This window comes from Anopheles maculipalpis, chromosome 3RL (genome assembly GCF_943734695.1).
Source record: "Anopheles maculipalpis chromosome 3RL, idAnoMacuDA_375_x, whole genome shotgun sequence".
Classification (NCBI taxonomy): Eukaryota; Metazoa; Arthropoda; class Insecta; order Diptera; family Culicidae; genus Anopheles; species Anopheles maculipalpis.
In genome coordinates this window covers 75,171,461-75,192,087 of record NC_064872.1, presented here as the reverse complement: position 1 = coordinate 75,192,087, position 20,627 = coordinate 75,171,461, and the positions used below count along the sequence as shown (strand labels likewise).

At 44.0% G+C, this 20,627-nt stretch overlaps 4 protein-coding genes across 8 annotated transcripts in view; 2 read left to right on the top strand and 2 right to left on the bottom strand.

Annotated features, from left to right (window-relative positions):
- LOC126562130 (leucine-rich repeat-containing protein 15-like) overlaps nt 1-20,627 on the bottom strand; it is a 487,244-nt gene that overhangs the window by 461,293 nt on the left and 5,324 nt on the right. The window lies entirely within an intron of this gene.
- Nucleotides 1,972-8,175, top strand: LOC126561299 (breast cancer type 2 susceptibility protein homolog). The gene is made up of 4 exons (XM_050217346.1): nt 1,972-2,620; nt 2,681-5,957; nt 6,023-7,019; nt 7,092-8,175. Exons 1-4 carry the CDS (start codon nt 1,972-1,974, stop codon nt 8,142-8,144), a joined length of 5,976 nt encoding a protein of 1,991 aa, XP_050073303.1. The 3' UTR covers nt 8,145-8,175.
- LOC126563407 (WD repeat-containing protein on Y chromosome) lies at nt 17,929-18,289 on the top strand. Its single transcript, XM_050220047.1, has 2 exons — nt 17,929-18,093; nt 18,173-18,289. The coding sequence occupies exons 1-2, from the start codon at nt 17,929-17,931 to the stop codon at nt 18,287-18,289; spliced, it is 282 nt and encodes a 93-aa protein (XP_050076004.1).
- LOC126560982 (fibromodulin-like) lies at nt 18,436-20,423 on the bottom strand. The gene is made up of 2 exons (XM_050216931.1): nt 20,386-20,423; nt 18,436-20,305 (listed from the first exon to the last, which is right to left on the bottom strand). Exons 1-2 carry the CDS (start codon nt 20,421-20,423, stop codon nt 18,436-18,438), a joined length of 1,908 nt encoding a protein of 635 aa, XP_050072888.1.

Below are 20,627 nucleotides of genomic sequence, written 5' to 3'. Positions count from 1 at the left end.
TCAGCTGCTGTTGTTTTTTTTTTTCTCCAGTAGTTCGTGTAGGTTTTTTAGTTTTGGACTAAATACTACAGTTCAAAAAGGGATATACCGTGAGTGAAAACCACAAACGAATGGTGCCATGTGGTGATAATTATTGTGCTGTACATTGTGCTTTGTGGCTTTCTAGGGGAGAGATGTTATCAAAACTAAATCGGATTTGGAATGCATTTTCCCTCGTTGCAGCTCGTTAAAGAACCTTCTTTACTGCTTACTAGTTTGATGATTTTTAATACTTAACTCTTGAACCTTTTACTCACTATCTTATTAATTGCTTTCTTTATTTAAAATAATAAAAAATCTCAAAAGACTTCCCAGCATGCTGATAAATTCTTCCACGACCGAGCAGCAGATGTACCGAAAAGGTGCACGGATTCGGATACGCGAGCAGCTTATGATGATGCTTATCACGTCATTTTGAAAGATTTTTGTTGAACCAGTTACTACCACACACCGCACAGGACAGGTGTTTTACAGTCTCGACAGTAAAACCGTGATCCGCCGTACCCGTATTTTATGTCTTCCATTGGGGTGCGTTTCACTGCCGCCGCCTTTTTGCTGCTGTTGTTTGTGTATCATTCGCCACATTGCCTCCGGTAGATGGTTGTTATTTTGATCTGGTTTCGTGTATGTATATTATTTCTTTTATGCGAATAGAGCTTTGGGCTTTTTGGCAAATCTCCGACCAACCACCATCATCTTGCAGCTGGCAGTTGCTGTTGCTCGATCGTGTATTGCGTTCTCGTGTGTGCGGGGCTAGCTACCGTTGTTGTTTTTTTTTTTCGGGGGATGCATTCACTAATGAACTTAATATGCATGTGCCACCAGGTGCTAAGCTGTGCGTCTTCGCTAAATTATTCCGATCGGTCGGTCGCTTCGATATGTGGGCTCTCTTCGGTAACAGCAGCAACAGCAGCAGCTTAACTACTCGGCCACGGTGTGGCTTCTGTTTGATGAGGTAGAAAATCAAAATGCATCTTATTATGCAACTTTTGCGCGGATCGTGTGTCTCTTCTCCGAGCTGACGCACGACTCGTTCTGCAGGGTTCGGTTTTGAGTGTGTAACATCTGTCGGTAGGAATATTTTGTTTTGTTTTTAAAGGCACGTGTTTTTTGCAGTCTTAGTTATTTTTTTTAAGATAAAGGAGAATATACGATCACTAAATGAGATTAATATTAAAAAGTGTTTTTCAATGTTCCATCTGAAACATTTTGTTTGAAGAATTTCGTGGATGAAATTGAAAACAAGTATGTTTCTTGCTGATGCAAATTTATTTATTTTTAGAAATTTTCTACATTTCTTCAATGTATTGTACATATTCCTTTTTATTATTATTTTATTGTTAATTTTTACGACAATGGGTTTTACAAATCTGTTATCAAAACTTGGACTTAAAAAAGTAAAACAGGACCACGAAGGTGAGAGCGGGATTGGAAAACTGAGATGTTGTAGTCGAATAGATTTGGTTTTGAGATTTTCAATGAAGCATAGCATGCATAAATGTAATTGATAATTATCTTGTGCTTTTAACGAAGTTTTTGCTAATTTAATCATCTCAATAATATACACATTTATGTAAAAAAAACCCATGAAATTTTACTTATACGTTATGCTACAACCAACACATATATGTTTATTGAATTTTTGTAATATTTTTCAATAGCAAAAAAGGATTCTGAATTCAATAATGAATTTTTTTTCTCTCATTTTATACCTATTTGTTTTTTTTATCATGTTTTTAACACTTAACGCCTCATTTGAATTTTCGTTCTCTTTCAGTTTTCGAGCAGTTCACATTCGAGCACAACTGCTCGACGGTCAGCGTACTTCAAAACAAAACGTCAAATGTTTTGGCGGCTGGCGCCACTACACAATAAACCCAAAACAACACACGATTCCTGGAGCACCACAGTAATTGTGCCGCTTAAACAACTATGGACGAAGTGCCGGCGAGTCCAGTGGCCGTAAAACGGAAGAAATTTCGTCGTAAAGTAGGTTCACTCTTTAAACGTTCCAAAGAACCGGTCGGTTGTGAAAGTGTCACCGATGAAGCATCGTTCGAAAAGCATACGGACGTATCTGGTACGGAGGTTGGTGAGGTCGAAAGCGGTGCCAAGCGCAAGCTAGCAACATTTTACTACAATGAAAATGTTGATCAACTGAAAACGGTAACTGCAAATCCGCTCGCGTCTGCTATATTGCTAGAGAAAGCTAGTTCCATACAGATGCCAACTCAAGTGCCATCACGCGAATTCATTGCGTGTACGAACGAACAGTTTTTAACCGTGGATGAATTGGTAAGGCGAACCGGTGCTAGTAGTGGTCCTGATTGTGTGTCTCCTCCAAATGCCACACGGTCATCCTCCACGAAACCTCATAATTATAGCTTTAGCCAGATGGAAATCGATACACAAATGATCAATATATTCGAAGCGGCTGATCTGTTGACCGGGTCAGCTTCTCCCGTGAATCAGCAATCAAAACCGAAGCCTAAACCATCGGATTTCGTAGAAAATCCACCACCAGTTGAAACACCAGTACAGCTTGTCACTCATCCTCAACCATATCCAACTGTTTCAAAAGGTATGTTACATAGATAACTGTCGTTCTTTTTTCTAGTTATTATCGAACCTTTGCTTGTAGATTCCATTCCAACACATGAACGCACAATAGCGCAGACAATACTGGACGATTTTACGCTGGATGAAAGCGAACAGTGCTCGATGGAAGTAGACTTTTCCATCATCAAATCGGAAAGCTTACGAAGAAGATTAATTCAGTTGCGAGATTTAATCGCGAGCCCACCGAAGCCCGTGAAGCGAGAAGCTATGTGTCGAAAGTATGGACGATCGCTCCAGAAGAAGAAGAAAGAGCAAATGCTAGCTCGTCGGTTAAGCTACGGCACGGATGAGTCCTCAACGATGGGTCCACCGCTGAGTGACGATGAGTTTGATACATCCTTCACACGCAACGCAACCGACAACAGCGATAGTGACGTTTCGTTGGATGGAATGGTTCTAAATGAAAGTACCCTTATTCAAGCTAATCTTACACAACTTTCGGCCTTCTTTTCGCAAGCGGTCATAAGCCAGGAAGAGCAGGACAGAGTGCCGGAATCCAGAAATCCAAACGATTCTCCTAAATCTTCTTCCATCGACCGGGAACCACCGTGTTATGGCTTTGCTTCGCCTATCTCGTTACCAACGGAGAGAGCATGTTCTCCCAAAACTATTCACGTAAATTTCGCTACTTTTAGCGAATTTGAGGAGCACAGTGTTTCTGCATCCGATGAGGAAAGCACAACAGCTAACAATCATCCAATGCTCATGGAACAGTTGCTGGAGGACGATGACGAATTGTTCATGCTAGCACATCACACCGCAGATACACAGGAAGACGCATCAAATCGAGCACATTTAGAATCGAAAACAGAAATCATCAATGTTAATTCACGAATTACGGCTCAATCAACTGCGTCGAACATCAACCAAATGTGTGATGGTTCTTCGATAAACGAATCTGATGAAGCATTAATGAGAGCTCAAAGTATGTTTGCAGAGCAAGAAACTAAACAAGTAAACATTCAAATGCTAATGGCTATGGCGCACCCAGTTTCCACTGAAAATATTTCCACCTATCAGCTGCCAGAACGAAAAGAAGAACCAACTGAGAAAGATCCAACAAAAAATCAAGACTTCATTGTGCCTGTAACACCAATATCAATTAAAAATGAACCCTGCAGTGGAGGATTTAGTACAGCTGGTGGAAATATGATCTCAGTATCAGCTAAAGCGCTCAAAAATGCTCAACAAATGTTTGCCGAGGAGGAAGCAAAGCTTCAACAGGAAACAGAAACAATACAAGCTTCTGATACACCATTACGATTGATCATCGATAAAAAATTTAAAGAGCGAGAATCCATTATTAAACAAGAAAATCAACCAACAGTCAACGATTCCAATCGAACCGAATTTACAGGTATATTCAGTACAGCCGGTGGTAAACCTATATCCGTCTCGAAAAAAGCTCTCGATATGGCACAAAAAACGTTTGACGAGGAACAGTTGAAGATGGAGCAAGAAAGCATCACTAACAATATGGGTCCGTTTGCCGGAGGTTTCAGTACAGCTAGTGGCAGTAAGATATCTGTCTCGAAAAAAGCATTACAAAGTGCTCAAACAATGTTTGCCGAAGAAGAAGCTAAAAGCTTGGAGCAGCAGGGAACATCGACAGAATCGATCGTTACATCTGCATTTATTGGTGGTTTTAGTACAGCTAGAGGCAATATAATTGCCGTATCGGAAAAAGCTCTTGCAATGGCTCGAAAGACTTTTGATGAGCTAGATAATGAAGAACTCAAGAGCAAAGGTCTGAATGCGGCTGGTGGCAATATGTTTAATAAAGCAAGTAATTCAGAGGAAGAGGAAGCTAACAACATACCCAAAAGCAACAAACAAACTGCTTTTGGAGGTGCATTTAGTACAGCTAGTGGAGCCTCGAAAACAGTCTCCAAAGCAGCTCTAGAGAATGCTAAAAAGCTATTTGACGAAGATGATGCGAGTGTGGACAAAGAAAACCTTCCGCATAATGCGTCTTCTTTTAGCAGAGGCTTTAGTACTGCTAGTGGTAGCAAGATTTCGGTCTCGAAAATTGCTCTAGAAAAAGCACAGAGACTGTTCACCGAAGCAGACGGTACACCGGATGGTGAGGTTGCAGCAGCAGCAGCGGCAAATCGATTAGGAGGTTTTAGTACAGCGAGTGGTAGTTCGATTGTTGTCTCCAAAAAAGCTCTCGAAATAGCACAAAAAAAGTTTGATGAAGACGAGGCTGATTCGACGATCGATAAAGAGAATGTTACCAGCAATATTGTTGTTCCGTTTACCGGTGGGTTTAATACAGCAAGTGGCAGTAAAATTGCCGTATCGCTGAAGGCATTAGAAAATGCCAAGAAAATGTTTGTTGAGGAAGAAAGTGAGACGATCTCGAACGGAATCTCGGAAGCAGCTTTGAAGAATAGTTCTACTATATCAGCGACAACGGTTCCTCAAAGCGCTTCAATGTCTACCGGAATGACTGCTTTTCCTACGTTTACTAGAGCAAGTGGAGCTGCCATAGCGGTTTCATCGGATGCTCTCGAAAAGGCAAAAGCGCTTTGGAAAGAATTTGATGAAGCCAATACGGAACAAAGTCTTCTGCCACAAGAGGAAGAACCCAAAAACGATCCAGATGCAAGCCATCGTAAGCGTAAACTATCATGCACGGTGGATGAACCAGTACTAACTCCAACGAAAAAGCCACGGACAGATCAGCTTTATCCAGCAGCATTGTTTCAAACAAGCACACCAGCGTTAGCCGGTAAACAGCTTGAAGTTTCACACAACGCACGTAATCCAACGGTAGAATCTACATCGGCACACGATGTGGATGAATTTTTCGCTCAACTGGACGATAACGAATTTCAGGAAATGTTCGGCTGCCAGCAAACGGTCGGAAAGAAGCAAAATAAGTTACTTGCCAAATTTGAGCAATGTTCCAGCACGCACGTACCTGTCAAACCGTCTGCCAAACTGATCGGATCGGATTGGGATGATAGTTTTTCGGAGATTCTACCTAACCTTCCTGCATCGGATGAGTCGAACGAACAGAAATTAGCTAGAGCAAGGCTTCCACCAGAAAACGTGCAAAGGAAGCGAAAGGAAGAGCTACAAAAGCAGTTGCAGTATATAGAAAATAAACCGGAAAGTGAGTGCCGGCAGCGAATGTTTGTATTTTGTAGCAAAAAACTACAAAAGAATCGTGTTCGGTTGAAGGAGTTTGTCGAATCAAATGCCCCACGCATGGCAGAAGTTGTAACTTCGGTAATGAATGTGACTCAGGAGTACGTAAAGGAGTTTCGTTTTAACGTGGCAGATTATTATGGGCAAGTAGAACTCGATTGTATATCCCGGAAGCTTTATTTAACATATTTCTGTACAATTTTCACAGGGAAACGTTTAGCTGTTCTAATACCGAAGGAATTCCACTTGGATCAGATGGGAAAGAAGGCTGCTTACTGCTCGCTTACGACTCTACCGTGGGATTAGAAGAGTTCAAGAGTGCCTTTCTTGCCTCTCCAGGTATTGATCCTCGACTCGTACCAGAAGGCTGGATCGAAAATAGTTGGCGTTGGATCGTGACCAAGCTAAGCGCACTGGAGCGCAATTTTAGCACTTACTTCCATGGTGTTTTATCACCGGAAAGTGTCTTCCACCAGCTGCAATATCGTTACCATGTGGAGATCGATTCCGCTCGTCGATCAGCGCTGAGAAAAATGCTCGAAAAAGATGATGTTCCAAGCCGTCGGATGGTATTGTTCGTTTCGAACATTTTCCATAGCGTTGGACCAGCCGGAGCAGAACTAGAACTCTCCGATGGATGGTACAGTGTGCGTACAGATATTGATAAACCACTAGCGGGTGCTGTAGCTGCTGGTAAAATCACGATCGGAACCAAACTGATGATCCAAGGTGCAGAACTATTAAACCACAGGGATGGTTGTTCGCCGCTAGCAGTACCACAGGACGTGCGGTTAAAAATCGCAACAAATTGTACTAGACGCACCCGCTGGTCGGTTAAATTAGGGTACTATCGGTGCCCCGTACCGTTCCTGATCGCATGTAACACCATTCACGAACGCGGTGGATTGATTGCTCTCGTACGGGCAATGATCGTTCGAGTGTATCCGTTATTGTTCGTTGAAAAGGCTTCCAATGACGCACAGGGATCGGTGCTACGTTCCGAACGCATGCAGCAAAGACACAGCAGAAGAAACGATGCGAATCAGTTGGAAAAGCTGCACAAACTGCACAACAGAGTGCAGGAGGAAATCGAACGGGAACGGGCGGCTGTAAGCTTGAACCGAAATATCCGTGTGACGGAGAGTACAACGACTGCCGAATTAGAGGACTTACTGGAAAATGGGCTTGATGTTTCGTTTCTCGACGTGAGTGTGGTTGGCACAGACAGCATCTTCTATGGAGAATAAAATAGATAAAGCTTTTTTCTCTTTTTGCAGATCATACTAACACGCTCGCAACAGGCTGTGATCGAACAGTTCCAACAGCGGCAACAGGAGGAACTTCAAAATGAAATCATTCGCCGGGTAAAGGCAGAGCTCGAAAACAACTCTATACGTCCAACGGTCACAGCTCTGCTAAAAGTTCGACTAATGGATTGTTTGCGACCGGAACGATCGTTCCTACTTTCAATCTGGCGACCAACGGACGAAGTACGCAGTATACTGAAAGAGCAAACTCTAATCGAATTCGGTCACCTTACAGCAAATGGTACCAAAAATAACGACGTACAGCTAACAGCTCACAAAAGCAGTACGTACAAAAAAGTTCCTCAAACGGAAGGAAATGATGTGCCTTCTGCGCAACACGCTCGCTTCTTTCGTACCATTACCCCAATCGGTACGATCGATGGCATTAACTTTCGCCCCGTATTTGGCGAGTTTGATACGATCGGTGTGGTGGTGCTGGTCGGAACAGCCGAATCGAAAATGTTCCAATCGATCTATCTCGCCGATACGGCCATGGATTTGTTGTGCATCAATTTCTGGCACGGGCTGTCCGAGTACGCTTACGACGATGTGATCCGTGAGCGAAAGATCCTCTGCGTAGCTAATCTACAGTGGCGAACGTTCAGTCGTCAAACGTCCGGCATACCGCAATCGTTCGCTACCGAGTACACGATATTTACGGAGAATCCACGTGAGGACCACCTGCGGCAGGAAAGGGATCGCTTCCAGCTCCAGCTAGATGCGATCGATGGGGATCAATTTTTCCAGCGCTGTCAGGAGCGGATAAGCGAGCAGCTGCTGATGAACACGAGCACCGGTAGTGCCGGAACAACACCGTACCAGCAGCGGTCCGTGAGCAGGTTGCAGCAGCATTCGACACCGCTGGGAGGGAATAGTGCGACGAAGCGTAGAATCGAAAAGCTTGGATCGATTTACGGTACCAGCCCACCGAAGTTGTCGCCGATTGTGATAGGCCGTACTCCGAATCTTCGCCGAGGATTCAAAACACCGGCCCGGGTGAATGAGGATGAGAAAGCGGGATGATCGAGTAAGTTTAGTTCAGTTTTTCTTTGCTTCGGGGGTTGTGGTTTGTTATGTTGTGTCCCGTCCTATGGCAAAGAGATTTTGCAGTGATGTTGTCGTTAATGTTGTTAATGTTGTCGAAATATAATTCTTCCTTACGAAGGAAATGCATCTCGAATTGATGAAGATTTCTATTTTGATTTTACTACAGGACTTTGCCCTTAGTTTTACTGTTAGCAATTCATGTTATTGAAAGAACTCAAAGGGTAACTGATTGCAAAGAATCCATTCATCGACTAATGTTTTAATTTACAAGAAATAGCCGAATTAGTTTTGCTATGAAGAAAAGCGCATCTGTGTTGGGTGATCCATAGTACACAATTTTATTTGGGTCCTACCAGATACTTACTGGGACTGGAGAACGATGCCAGACCTCAACTTCAACTCGGATGAAGTAGCTGTTCTTGCATACAAACGTCTTTTGATTAGAATTTCTCCAAGTTTTGTTCAAAGTAGATCTCGACAAGGTATTGTAGGGAACTATAATAAATTCGCCAGTAAATCGTAAAACGCTCCAAATTAACCTAAAACCTTATAACATTACAAATGCTTGCCAGTGTAATGTTGCCAATGAATCCAACATTAAATGTACGACGACGAAAGGAACTTCCATCAAAGCGGTTCGTCTATTTGCTGTACCACGTATTTGTATGCATGTAACTTTTGTTTGACTTTAAAACCAACGCATGATGATGGGCGGCCACCATATCGCCACCCAGACCGCTTTAGGTTAAAATCCTAAACTTACTATACCACAACCCCCCCGGGTTGGGTGGTGGCTTATCGAGATGATGTTGTCCGAAGCAGAAGCTCTGCATATCCACACCGTATCCAGTCGCGCGCCCTGATGCTCTTTTAATGCCATCTATTTGTACGGGCGGAAAGTTTTTCTTTCTGCGAATTTCTCTCTGAGGGATGGAAAATTGTCCTTCCCTTTTTGGTGAAAAGGAATGTGTGAAAGAGCCCGAGAAAGAAATCGAAGACAAACAAAAAGAAAGTCGTGGTTTGGCGAAACATGTTTCGTGGGTCGGTTGTGGACGATTGCTGGTGGTCAAATATTGGGTCAGACGAAGGACCAGCTTTTGTTGCCGATCCACCGCCAGCTGCCGAGATTCGTAATCGATCAGTGCGCATTCAGCTGCTTTCGACCACAAAATGGTTCAAATTGGTGGCCAAGGGAGCAAGGGACAATCGGTTCCGAATATCCTGTGGAACAAAGTTGGTTTCGTTCGTTGGTTTTGTAACGACTTGACTTGGTGCTGCAGCATCGCTGGCTGTGTGTGTGTGTTGGTGGACACATGGATGGTAGCAATCAATCAATAAGACGATTGGTGTGGAAAGCAGAAGCATGAGCCGCCACGTATTAGAACTGACCCTGGGAGTTTTAGACGCAACGCAACACTAGACGTGACACTCCTGGTACGTGGGGTTGTCTTAGGGCTTGTGGGAGGTTAGGATTAAAAAAAAGAAGTATCCCCTGTATAGATAAGAAACAAACGGCAAGAGGCAACATATTGACAACGAAGGCATAAAGTCGCACACAAAGTCACATCGGGAGTCGGGAGATGTGGTACGGGAACAAATAAAACTTTTCTAATAAACAAGCTGTTGAATTCGGTTGTGTGTGCTTCATATGCCAGTCATGTTTGTGCGGTGTGGGTCCTACTATTGCAAGTTCGGTTGCCACCGGATGGGACAGAATTAGCAATTTGGTGAATTGGAGTGTGTGCGTGTGTGTGTATGTATCTTAAGGGTGCTTGTGGGGAGGGCTTTTGGAAGTTTCGATGGTAACGCGGTGTAATGTATCGGTGGCCTGCATCAGACGACACACGCAAACTGCCACCATCAGTGTGTTTGAAAAGATGTTCTCACTTTACGAGACATTTAATGAAAATGTGTCTGCTAAGGGGTGGTTGATGTCTATTAGGTGCAGTGGTATAGGGTGAGAGAGAGAGAGGAAAAAAAAAAAAACACTTCAAGGTACTGAGTTTGTTTATGCTTGGTTGTTGTGAACTAGAGCTGTATATGTTTTTCCTTTTTAAAGGAAGTTATTGCTTTTTTCTAAATTCTTTTGAACAGTGAGAAGGCTGTCAATAAAGCAGTTCCGTGTACTTTAGCATATTGTACATCGTACTTTGATCCACCTGTCATTTTTAATTCAGTAGTTTCATTTAAAAATCGATATTTATGGTTTACGCAAACGTATTCCAGATTCTTACTATTAATTTCGAAAAAAAGAGCATATAAAGCTTAGAAAATTGATCAGAAAGAATTTAATTATAGCTTGTTTAACTACAAACTGGCAATAACCTTAGGCTAGTTTTTACAAAAAATGTTTGTTTAAAAGTTTGATAAATTAAAAAATGTATAGGAGATCCGTCAGATAAATGGGTTAGCTGTTAACACTAATAAGCATTGTAAATTGGCTCCGTTTGTTGAATTAGTCTTACAATTTAACAGTAAAATAAACGCCGTTTGACAATTAAAGCGCGTAGTAGACTAAAGACGGGGATGGACTGGTTGTTGAGGTGGTTAAGGCGACAGCGGTGCCACTCTTCACACAGCAGGACCAGGGGTCAAATCCCCTGGTCCACTCTAGCTCCTTTTTCCCTGTACACTGTCACATTACAATATAACGAAAGCAAAGCTCTAAGTGGCAAATTTCGTTTTAGAAAAAATACGTTATAAAAATAAGTTTTGAAGAGCTTTCGGTGCTCCCTCGGGAAATGGCTGTTCTTCTGTTAACCGAAGATATTAATGTGTAGACGAGAAGATCCTAAAAATTACTTATTTTCCGTTGAGTTACATTCAAAGAACGTAAAATGTTCGCTCAGTTCCATTTTGGAAAGAAACTAGTTCCGTTTCATGCTGGTAACAAAAATCATGATGAGGATGAACCCCAATGCAAAAAATGGCTTGAGAAAGATGCAATCCACACGCGGATATATTTTTATTTTATTTTTTAAATTAAAATTGACCATTTAAACATTCAGACCTTAAAGGATTCGCTCCTTCCGATGGAGGCGCCCAGTACTTTTGAGCCAAGTTTAATGCTTTTCTGAGTTGCAATATGTTACACTACATTCTGAAGACTTCACCATCTTCATACTCATACATTATTAGCCTTCTTCCAAGCTTCCAGATGTCTTCACAAAAAAAACCTTTTTTCTATCCCTGTCTAAAGTGCTCAACATTCCTTCGTGTCTCATGCTAACTCGCAAAGTATTGCATGTGACTTTAGTATGTGTCTTTATTCCTGGCCCAAAAATTGATGCTAAGAGTCTACTTCTTACAACACGAAACACTGCCCGTGCCGTGCGTGCACTTTCGGCACCGGAAATCGCTTGCATGGTTAGCTTTCTTTCCGGTTTCTCTTGCGGGAACTTTTAAATATCGTTTCGCATCGGAGACGCCCGTGTGCAATTTTCCGGTTGAGTTTATTTAAGTGCTTTTCTCTTACTCCTTCTGACCCTTGCTTCTCCCTCCCGTATGGAACAAACGAGATGCTTGATATCCAATATCAAACGAACACGCGAAAATCTTCTCCAACTAACTATCGCACCCGTTCGGTGTCTTCCGCTGGACGGAAATACCGAAAATCCAATAAATGTTCAATAAATTCCTTCACATCGTCGGCGAATTGGTGACACGAAGCCTGTGCTGCGACCTAAGCGACTGCAGCCAGCTGGGCCACGATTTGCAATTTAACAATGGTGTGCTTCCCCACCGTATCTGTCGGCTCTCCGCTTTTAGCAGTTGGATGACACTTCCCAGCTGTCAGATGTCAGTGTCTTGGAGTGTTGGAATGCCTAGTGCATTCGGATTCTCCAACCCACGGAGTGTGTGTGACATTCCTTCGCGGTGCAAGCAAAGCTCGAAAGTTTTGTCCCGTGACACGTAGCAGCAGCAGCATTAGCGGGGAAAAAAGGGTCTTTTAATTAACTTTGTGCAATCGAAATCAATTCCTTCAATTAACGTGTGTGTGTGTTTTTTTTCTCTTCTCTTTCCGATTGCCGATGCTATTCAAATGCGTTTAAAAATTCATACACCATAAGAGCGCTGCGATAGGAGATTGTCTTTCCGGTAAAACATCGTTTGAGGAAAAACGAAAACATGTTGCAGAAGAAAATGTTCACAACATACCTCATCAATGTTTTCAAAATTCGTTCCACCCAATTCTTAACTCTTAAATAAATAATGTTTCGCTCGGTGTACAAAGTGCTTTGCGATAAAGTTTGCAGTGCCAGCGGAATCAAACGAAACTGCTTCGCAAAATCAATTTCTTCCTCACGCTCGAATGTGGGCAATGTGTCCTCGGCACTATTTTTCTCGATTCGCGTAAAATTAAGTTAGGAAAATTCCACATTCCTCCATCGAAAGATAGAAGTTGTGCAATGGGAGGTCACATGGGTACATCAAACTGCAGCTGGAAAGCAAAAGCTTCAGCGAGCGTCGACGTACAGTTGTTCGTATCGCGGATGGGACAACTTAACATTTTTTTTTGGAATACATAGTTGCGAGGGTTATCGAGGGGAGTATTTTTGACGAATACTCGTCATATATTGACGGTTACTTAAATGTTTTAAAAGGGTGTTTTAACGCATTTCCATACCTTTTTAGAATCACGCCTCATTTCGATGGATTTTGATGATATTTTCGATAGTATGGTACGTTGCGATACAACTGTTTCCTTTTCAGCATGAATTTTATGTCATTATTTAAATGTAAATAAAGGCATCTAGCTAAAGCAATATTTTGAGCTTGTTTAATCAATGCTAAAATAATAAAAAGATGTGTAGAACGTCAGTGCACTCGCCATTTTTGAACGGCGACGGCTAAGAACTAGCTTTGGCGATGACGAAGGAGAATGAACCACGAGCTAGCTGAGCGGTTTGGCGGTGCTGATATCCTGCCGGTAGTCAAAGGAATGATACGTTGGCTAGGGCACGTGATGAGGATGCGCAAGTGAAGTCACAAACCTGTCGGAGATCGGATCCAGCATTGCAGGACTGCAGCCCTAGACCGAGTTTCCTGGAAACTGATTGGAGGCCTGGCCATGTCGACGCGACGTGCTCAATCCTGAGCAGGCCAATGAGAAAAAGAATAAAAAGATGTATAATTTTATTCTTTTTCACTTCCAGGAACGTCTTTTGTATCTCTTCAAATTTGTGTTTTATTAGAAAAAAAACAATTTAAAAAAAGATTTCTACAAATTAAAAAATAAAAAACAATTAAAAACAATTAAAAACAAATAAATGAAAAAATATACAGAAAAAACTAATTATACTTAATGTTATCATTAGAAATCGCAAAGTATTTCCTGTTTTCCAGCCCGCAACATAATTTGTAATGTGTCCAACCTTGGGTGGCAACTACTGTACTCTCCAGCATAAGTGTTTTTTTTTATCCAAAAATGGTTAAAAGCTAGTTGTGTACACCAAAGTAAATAATGTATATCTACATACACACCCTCACTCACACAGAAACACGTAGCACAAGGGCTTAAAAGTGGGCTATGATGTGCACCCAAGAATGATAGCTCTCGAGATCAATCAATTCTCGGTAGAAACATCCAAGGAACGGTGGAGAAAAGTTGCATCACCACCAACCACACTGCACTGCACCACCAGCCCAATCACTCGCCAATATTGCATTTGCATCTTCGAACCAATTACGAGAGATAGAAGGCAAAGAGATTGTAGAAGAAGTAGTTGGTGAAATGTAGAGCATTTTGACACTCAAGAATAAGTAGAAGATGTGGGTGCGTTTGACAGAACAGGGGGCGATTGATACCAAGCAAAATGCAAAGTCAATGGTATAGTGACCAATGGCTTTGCAAATAATAAAACTACAATTTGGTTTTTACTCAGATAACATCATTAAGGATTTTATTTTTTTCGGTCTCAAATTGTTTAGAGTAATTGGTAAATGGCAGCAAACAACATGCAACCAGCGGCGGAGCTGGCGGTCGCCAGCGAAGCCTCGCCGGTGAGAGACTCTCTTTCGGCTTAGATCGGTAAGCACCATCGTCCATGAAGATCTACAGGGGGCTCGGTTCAATTTGTCGATGACTCGTCGATGACTTCGATGTCGATGACTGTCGATGACGGTTCAATTTGTCGGATACGGCGCCGAGTCGTAACATTTAATCTAATTTGGTAATTAACCAAATTCTTGTATCATAGGCTTTTCTTCGATTACTCTATATAAGTAAAGAAATAAAAGCCATTACAAGTTGGATTGATTACTTAAAAAAAAAATGAGAAAAAAAAATTAAAATAATATTTTAAAGCCTCGAAAGACGCATCGAACGATACGCACAACTCACTGATGCTCCTTTTTCCTGGAATAACTGGGCGGGGAGGGGAAAGATCGTGTTGGGGTGTTCAGCAAAAAGATGCGCAGCTTCAAGACGTATCCAACGGTACGCCGGACGCTAGGATCGGATCAGGAATGAGCGAGTTATTGCCGATTTTCCACGGGAATGCTATTGTTTTCCGCAATAACTGGGCAGGGAGTGGAGGGATCGGTTTGGGGTGTTGGGCAAAAAGATGCGCAGCCTCAAGACGCATCCAACGGTATGCTGGACGCCAGGATCCGACCAAAAATAAGCGAGCAGTTGCCGATTTTCCATGGGAATGCTGCTGGCAAAATCCTCCCTCCTCCACCACCTCCCGTTATGAAAAATCCCCCTTCCTTTAATATTGAAAACCAAGTTTTGGAGGTGTTTTAAAACATATTTAAAGAAATAAATAAAAATGAGCTTGAAAAACTTAAAATTGAAAGACAAACTTAAAAAGGGACGGAAAAATATTTGTCGTGACGGAAAGAAAATAATTTCCGGACCACTTTTAAAATTTCCATTTGGTACCTCCTCGAATTCATGCTCTCCTGTTACTCCTGGTCGAATTTTGCCGCATAAAAATTTCCAGATTTTTGCCACAAAAATCCGACCAGAAGCGACTGGTTGTAACAGGAGAACATGACTTCCAAGAGGTAGCTCGGGCCGGTCAAAAAATTCCAAAATCAGTTTTAAAAGTGGTCCAAAAATTTCTTTCCGTCACGACAAATATTTTTCCGATTGATTTTAATTTTGTCTTTCAATTTCAAGTTTTTCAGCCTGATTTTTGTTTCTTTCTTGAAATATGTTTTAAAAACACCTCCGAAATTTGGTTTTTAATATTAAAGGGAACAAGGGGTATTTTCCATAACGGGAGGTGGTGGGGCAGGGGGGTTTTTGCCAGCAGCATTCCCATGGAAAATCGGTGATAACTCGCTCATTCCAGGTTCGATCGGGACGCTCGGCATACCGTTGGATCCGTCTTGAGGCCGCGCATCTTTTTGCCGAACACCCCAACCCGATCCCTCCACTCCCCGCCCAGTTATTCCACGAGGAGCATTTCATGAAAGGAGCATTTTCATGAAAAATCGGCGATAACTCGCTCAGTGTTGGCTCGATCGGAACGGTCCACGTATCGTTGGATGCGTCTTTGAGTCGCGCATCTTCATTAGGATCACACGAACACACCCAGATTCCTCCGCCCCGCGCCCAAGTTTTCCAAGAAAAAGAGGGTTTTATGCGGATAATCGGCGATAACTTGCTCATTTCTGGTCCGATCGGGGCGTGCAGCATACTGTTGGATGCGTCTTGGGGCCACCCATTCGATGGATTTCTATCGCTGTAAGTAGACAACCGCACACACTGACATCTCTACTCAGTGTTTTTGTTTTATTGCAAGTAGAACACAGTTACAAGTGCTTTTGGTGCATCATGTGTCCATGCTTCCCACAGGAGTAGAGCAACCCGCACTAAATCGCTCGGGATGGTTAGTGTTCACACACACACATACACACTTCAGCGCGTTCATTTATCCCGTCTCAAACAGCCATCCGCCTGGTGAGCCGTTTTTTTTTTTAACTTCGTACGGTGCGTGTTTTCCTGGCTTATTATCGCTTTTTTTTCTTTCTATTCTGTATTTATTTCATTTTAGCAAACAACAAGCAGCAACGGAAAAAGAAACCAAAACACTTTTTCCACTCAGCACGCGCGGAAACATTGCGCGAATAATTAATGATGTTGCTCGGGTGGATGCGCTCGGGTGTGTTGGGTGAAAAATTAATAATTAAGGCTCGTTTATCACGGGTGACAGGGGACGAAGCCCGGTGGTAGTACGTCGGTGTGTCCCGATGCTACGCGGCGGTGTACATCCCGATGGGGATGCATGCAATCCAATCCTCCGGTTCGGCCCAACCAAGGGACCAGCTGTTAAGGGTCATCGTGGAGAAAATTTGCTTCGATCCGGCGTGACCTGGCTGCGCGCCGGTTTGCTCTGTGTGTATGTGTGTATGTGTGTGTTTTTCGTCTTCCTGTTAGCCGAAGAATACGCAAAGAAAAATTCCGCATTGTTGGAAGCGGTAAAAGCGGCGATGGGTGCAGGGAAATAATTTATCTCCGCGGTTCTTATGGGTTTTTCGGTCCATAATTCGTGCCGTGTCGTACTGTTCTGGCCAGAGGGGGCGGGCGGGCGAACCCGCGTGTGTCTGCGGGCTCGCTGCGACGGCGATATGATGTGGTCCGGGAGTTTCGGAGTGATTTACTGCTGCTCTCGGCAGCACCGAACCGGGCATAGCGTTGTGAGGGAAAGTGCGCGAGCGTGATTGAAGTACTAATCCGGAAATGAAATGGCTTCATCTTTGGACGCTCGTACCCGATGATGCATGCAGTGTGAAGAAACTCTGCTGCCGGTCACACTTTGGCAAGTGTATTCACCTCAAGTGCGTCTAGGGCTGGTAAGGAGTGGAGGTTTTTTTTCGTGCAAGGATAAAAAGGCTAAAGCTGCTAGAGTGGATTCTTGCTGGGGGTATATTGGATGGTGAGAATAAAAGAAGTGATAAATGCACTTGTTAAATTCCTGCACGATTAACTAGCCTTACAGTACAGCTGAAGTGACTTTCAAAGGCAATTTTGAACATAATAGTTTTACAGAATTCGCAATTACGGAGGATGTTCTGTATGAGCCTTGCTGGTGCAATCGTCTGGCACTATTCCTTCGGTGGATTAGAGAGATAATAGTCGGCTTGAAAATTGAGGGTCCAAAAATTAAGTTGAAGATCTTTTGTAAAGCATAGCCAGCGAGGTATCTTGTTGGATCGATTCACATATCTATGAGAGACGTTTTTCCGCTCTGAAGGGCGCTGCAGCGTTTATATTTTTATTAGAGTTGAAATAAAACCTCAGCAGGCTTTGAGACTTGAGTAACATCCACAACCAATACCAGAGCGATGAAAACGGTTTCCTTCATATACACCTCTAGGACATGGAATTGATTTTTTTAAATATAAACTTGACTCGTACTTCTTTACAGCTGCCTTCCAACCTTTTCTGAAATCAATATCAACAACTTCTGCGAAATACTACGTTACATGATGTAGCTCTTGGCAACGATAACACACTGCACCCTGTTGTTTATCTCTCCACACAGAATACCTTCGCACCGTTGCCTTTGCATTACGATACATTCCCACCACACAGCGACGGAATACGCAGCGCGAACCCTGGCGATACATGTAAGTAGCCAACAAATTATGTTGTCATGTTGCTAAGCAACAGCGCGCATCGCACCGATACGCGGTTGCTCAATATTCGCTAACACTCGTCAAGGTTTCCTTCTTTCGCTAGCCGGCAGCAATGGACAGTTTCGCAGCGAAAGCACACCCGGACACATCGTTCCTGGTCGGACGCAACATGTCCGAAGGCATTAGAAGAGCCCGTAGCGTTCAGCTGAAATACCTAGCCACACTGCACCAGATAGGGAAACCGCTCGAGGAACCGATTGTGGGCAGACACTTTAAGCTTCCGGAACGTCCACGGCCGGCAGAACATCCCGTGTTCGATCTGTCACTGCTATATGTAAGTAAGAGAAGCATTCTTCAGGGGTTACGAATACGTGATCGATTTGTCCGGTCTTGTACGCCGGCTCCTATTGCAGATACCCATCTACTGTCACCTGGTGCTTCATCCGCCGGAAGAGATTGTACGTCCACCGACGCCGGATTTAATAATACGAGCACGCATGGAGAAGGCGGTCGAAAATTGGATGGATTGATGGAGGTGAGCATGCGGCTGTTCCCAAATACATACATAACACCGCGAGATTTGGGCAATGTTGAGGTTACACTTTATTGAGGCGAAAAGAGAACAAAAAACACGTCCGAAGTCCACTACCGGCTTTCGGTGTAGAATTGTTTCACATTACTTCGTGATGCGCCTAGTGTCCGGGTTACGGTTTTTCTTCGCCTCCAGCTGCTTCACCTTGTTGCGCTTCAGCGTCGTTTCCTGTTTTATCTGGTTCTGCTTGGCGGTCTTATCAGTCAGCTCGTTCTGCAGGCGTACGTTTTCCTGCTCCAGCGTTTCCACTTCCTGCTGCTTGCGCTCTGCCTCCGATTGACGGTTGCTCGATTCCTGCAATTTAAACGCCTGGCGACTCTTCAGATGTGCGATCACCTTGTGCAGATTCTGGCTGTGCGGAACCAACGGATCCTTTGTCACCCGATAACGGCGCAGATTGTCATCGATCTCGGTTTGCAAACCGTGCAGCAACTGCTCCTGCTGGGTCTGTACGCTCGTGAGGTTCCGTATCTCGCTCTGCAGCTCATTGATTTCGGCCTGCAGTCGTGGATTTAGCTGCACCCCACTGCCCACGTAGGACATGTAGGTGAACAAACCTTGGACGCTGCTAATGGCATCGGTCGGACTGCAGCGCCGTTCGGCGCGTTGCAGTTTTTCCGCACTGCTCGTCAGATGGATGTACTGGATCAGTCGGTCGAGGTAGGGACCGTCGCTTTCCTTGCAGCACAAGTTGTGCTCGAGCTGGTAGTCTGGCTTGCAGTTCACATCATTGTCATCGCTCTCCAGGCGGTGGGACACGTTCGGCAACAAGGCACGCAAATTCTTGCAGTCCCAATCGTTGTGCGAGAGGGTGAGCGTTTCCAGCGCATTGCCGGCGCTGATCTTGAGCGTCACGATCGAGTTGTGATCGAGATACAGCTGCTTCAGTACTTCGAACTGGTTTTGGTTGGATTCCACGTACAGCAGATGGTTGTGTGCTAGATCCAGTATCTGGAGCGTTTGGATGGGTGCAGATTTAAGGTTTAGTATGGTCAGACGGTTGTTAGACAGGTAGAGTCGCTCCAGACGCTGCATCTTGGCGAAGTGATCGTGCGTTAACTTTTCCAGTTCGTTGTACGACAGATCCAGATCCACCAAATTGGGATAGTTCAGTAGCCAGGCAGTGTCGGTCAGATTGTTATGCTCCAAACGGAGCTCTTCCAGCTGATCATTGATCGCACCCGTTACCTGATTGATACGATTGTGCGAAGCATCCAGTTGGACTACCGCCGGCGGGATGGCCAATGTGGTAAGCTGGTTGGTACTAACGTTTCCATAGAACAGCCCAGCAATGAGGGATAGATCAATGTGGGTAAGCTTGTTGCCGGACAGTCTAAGATGCTGCAGTGCATGGTTCAGCTTGAACGTTTCGTCCTCGATGCGTTCCAGCTTGTTGTTCGCGATCGACAGTGCGGAGAGATTGGGCGTGCGCAGAAAGATGCCTTCCGGCAGGCTTGTAAGCTGATTCCGGTCCAGCACCAGCTCGCTGAGTGACTGCATGTAGAAAAACGAGGACGATGGCAGGTACCGAATGTTGTTGAAACCCATGTACAGCTGGCGAAGGTGGTAGCCGTTTGATAACGCGCGCTCCTCAATCGTGTCAATCTGCAGGTCGGTTAAATCGAGCACTTCAACCTCCCGGAACGCAGACAGCAGTGACTCGGGAAGTCTTCTCAGGGTGGAGTTTTTGAACGTGATGTTTTTCTGCCTGTTTAGTGCGACATCGTCATACCCGAAGTGAACAGGCTGTTGAGCGTAGGGACCGATCGAAACATCGTAGAATATACAGTCGTACTGTAGATTGCTCTCCCGGCATCTGTACGGTTGCCTGTAGTAGTAGCCGTACGTATCTTGCGTGTAAGGTCTTCTGGTGGTCGATGAAATCCACCGCGACGACGAGACGTGCGAGCCATATTGATACTGAGCAGTAACCGTACTGCAGACGAATAGAACACTGTGCACCGCGAAACAGTAAGAATAATCCGTGAGCGAGATAACACGTAAAGCGTTACACTGTTGTAGAAAGCAACTTACCTTAACAGTGATGCGTAGGGTATCAGCCAGCAGCCCATTATGGCACAGAAACTCGGGAACCGTACGGCCCGAACGATCGATTGAAACTGAGTACGGATCCCGAGCGGTGGAAGCGATCGCATTCACTCCGACGAAGAATGCACTGGGTATTCCCCCGTCCGATGATAACAGACGACGTATTAAGTTAAGTAAAGGGAAAAAAATGGAGGGAATATTGTTGTGATTATTCAATTCGTGCACGT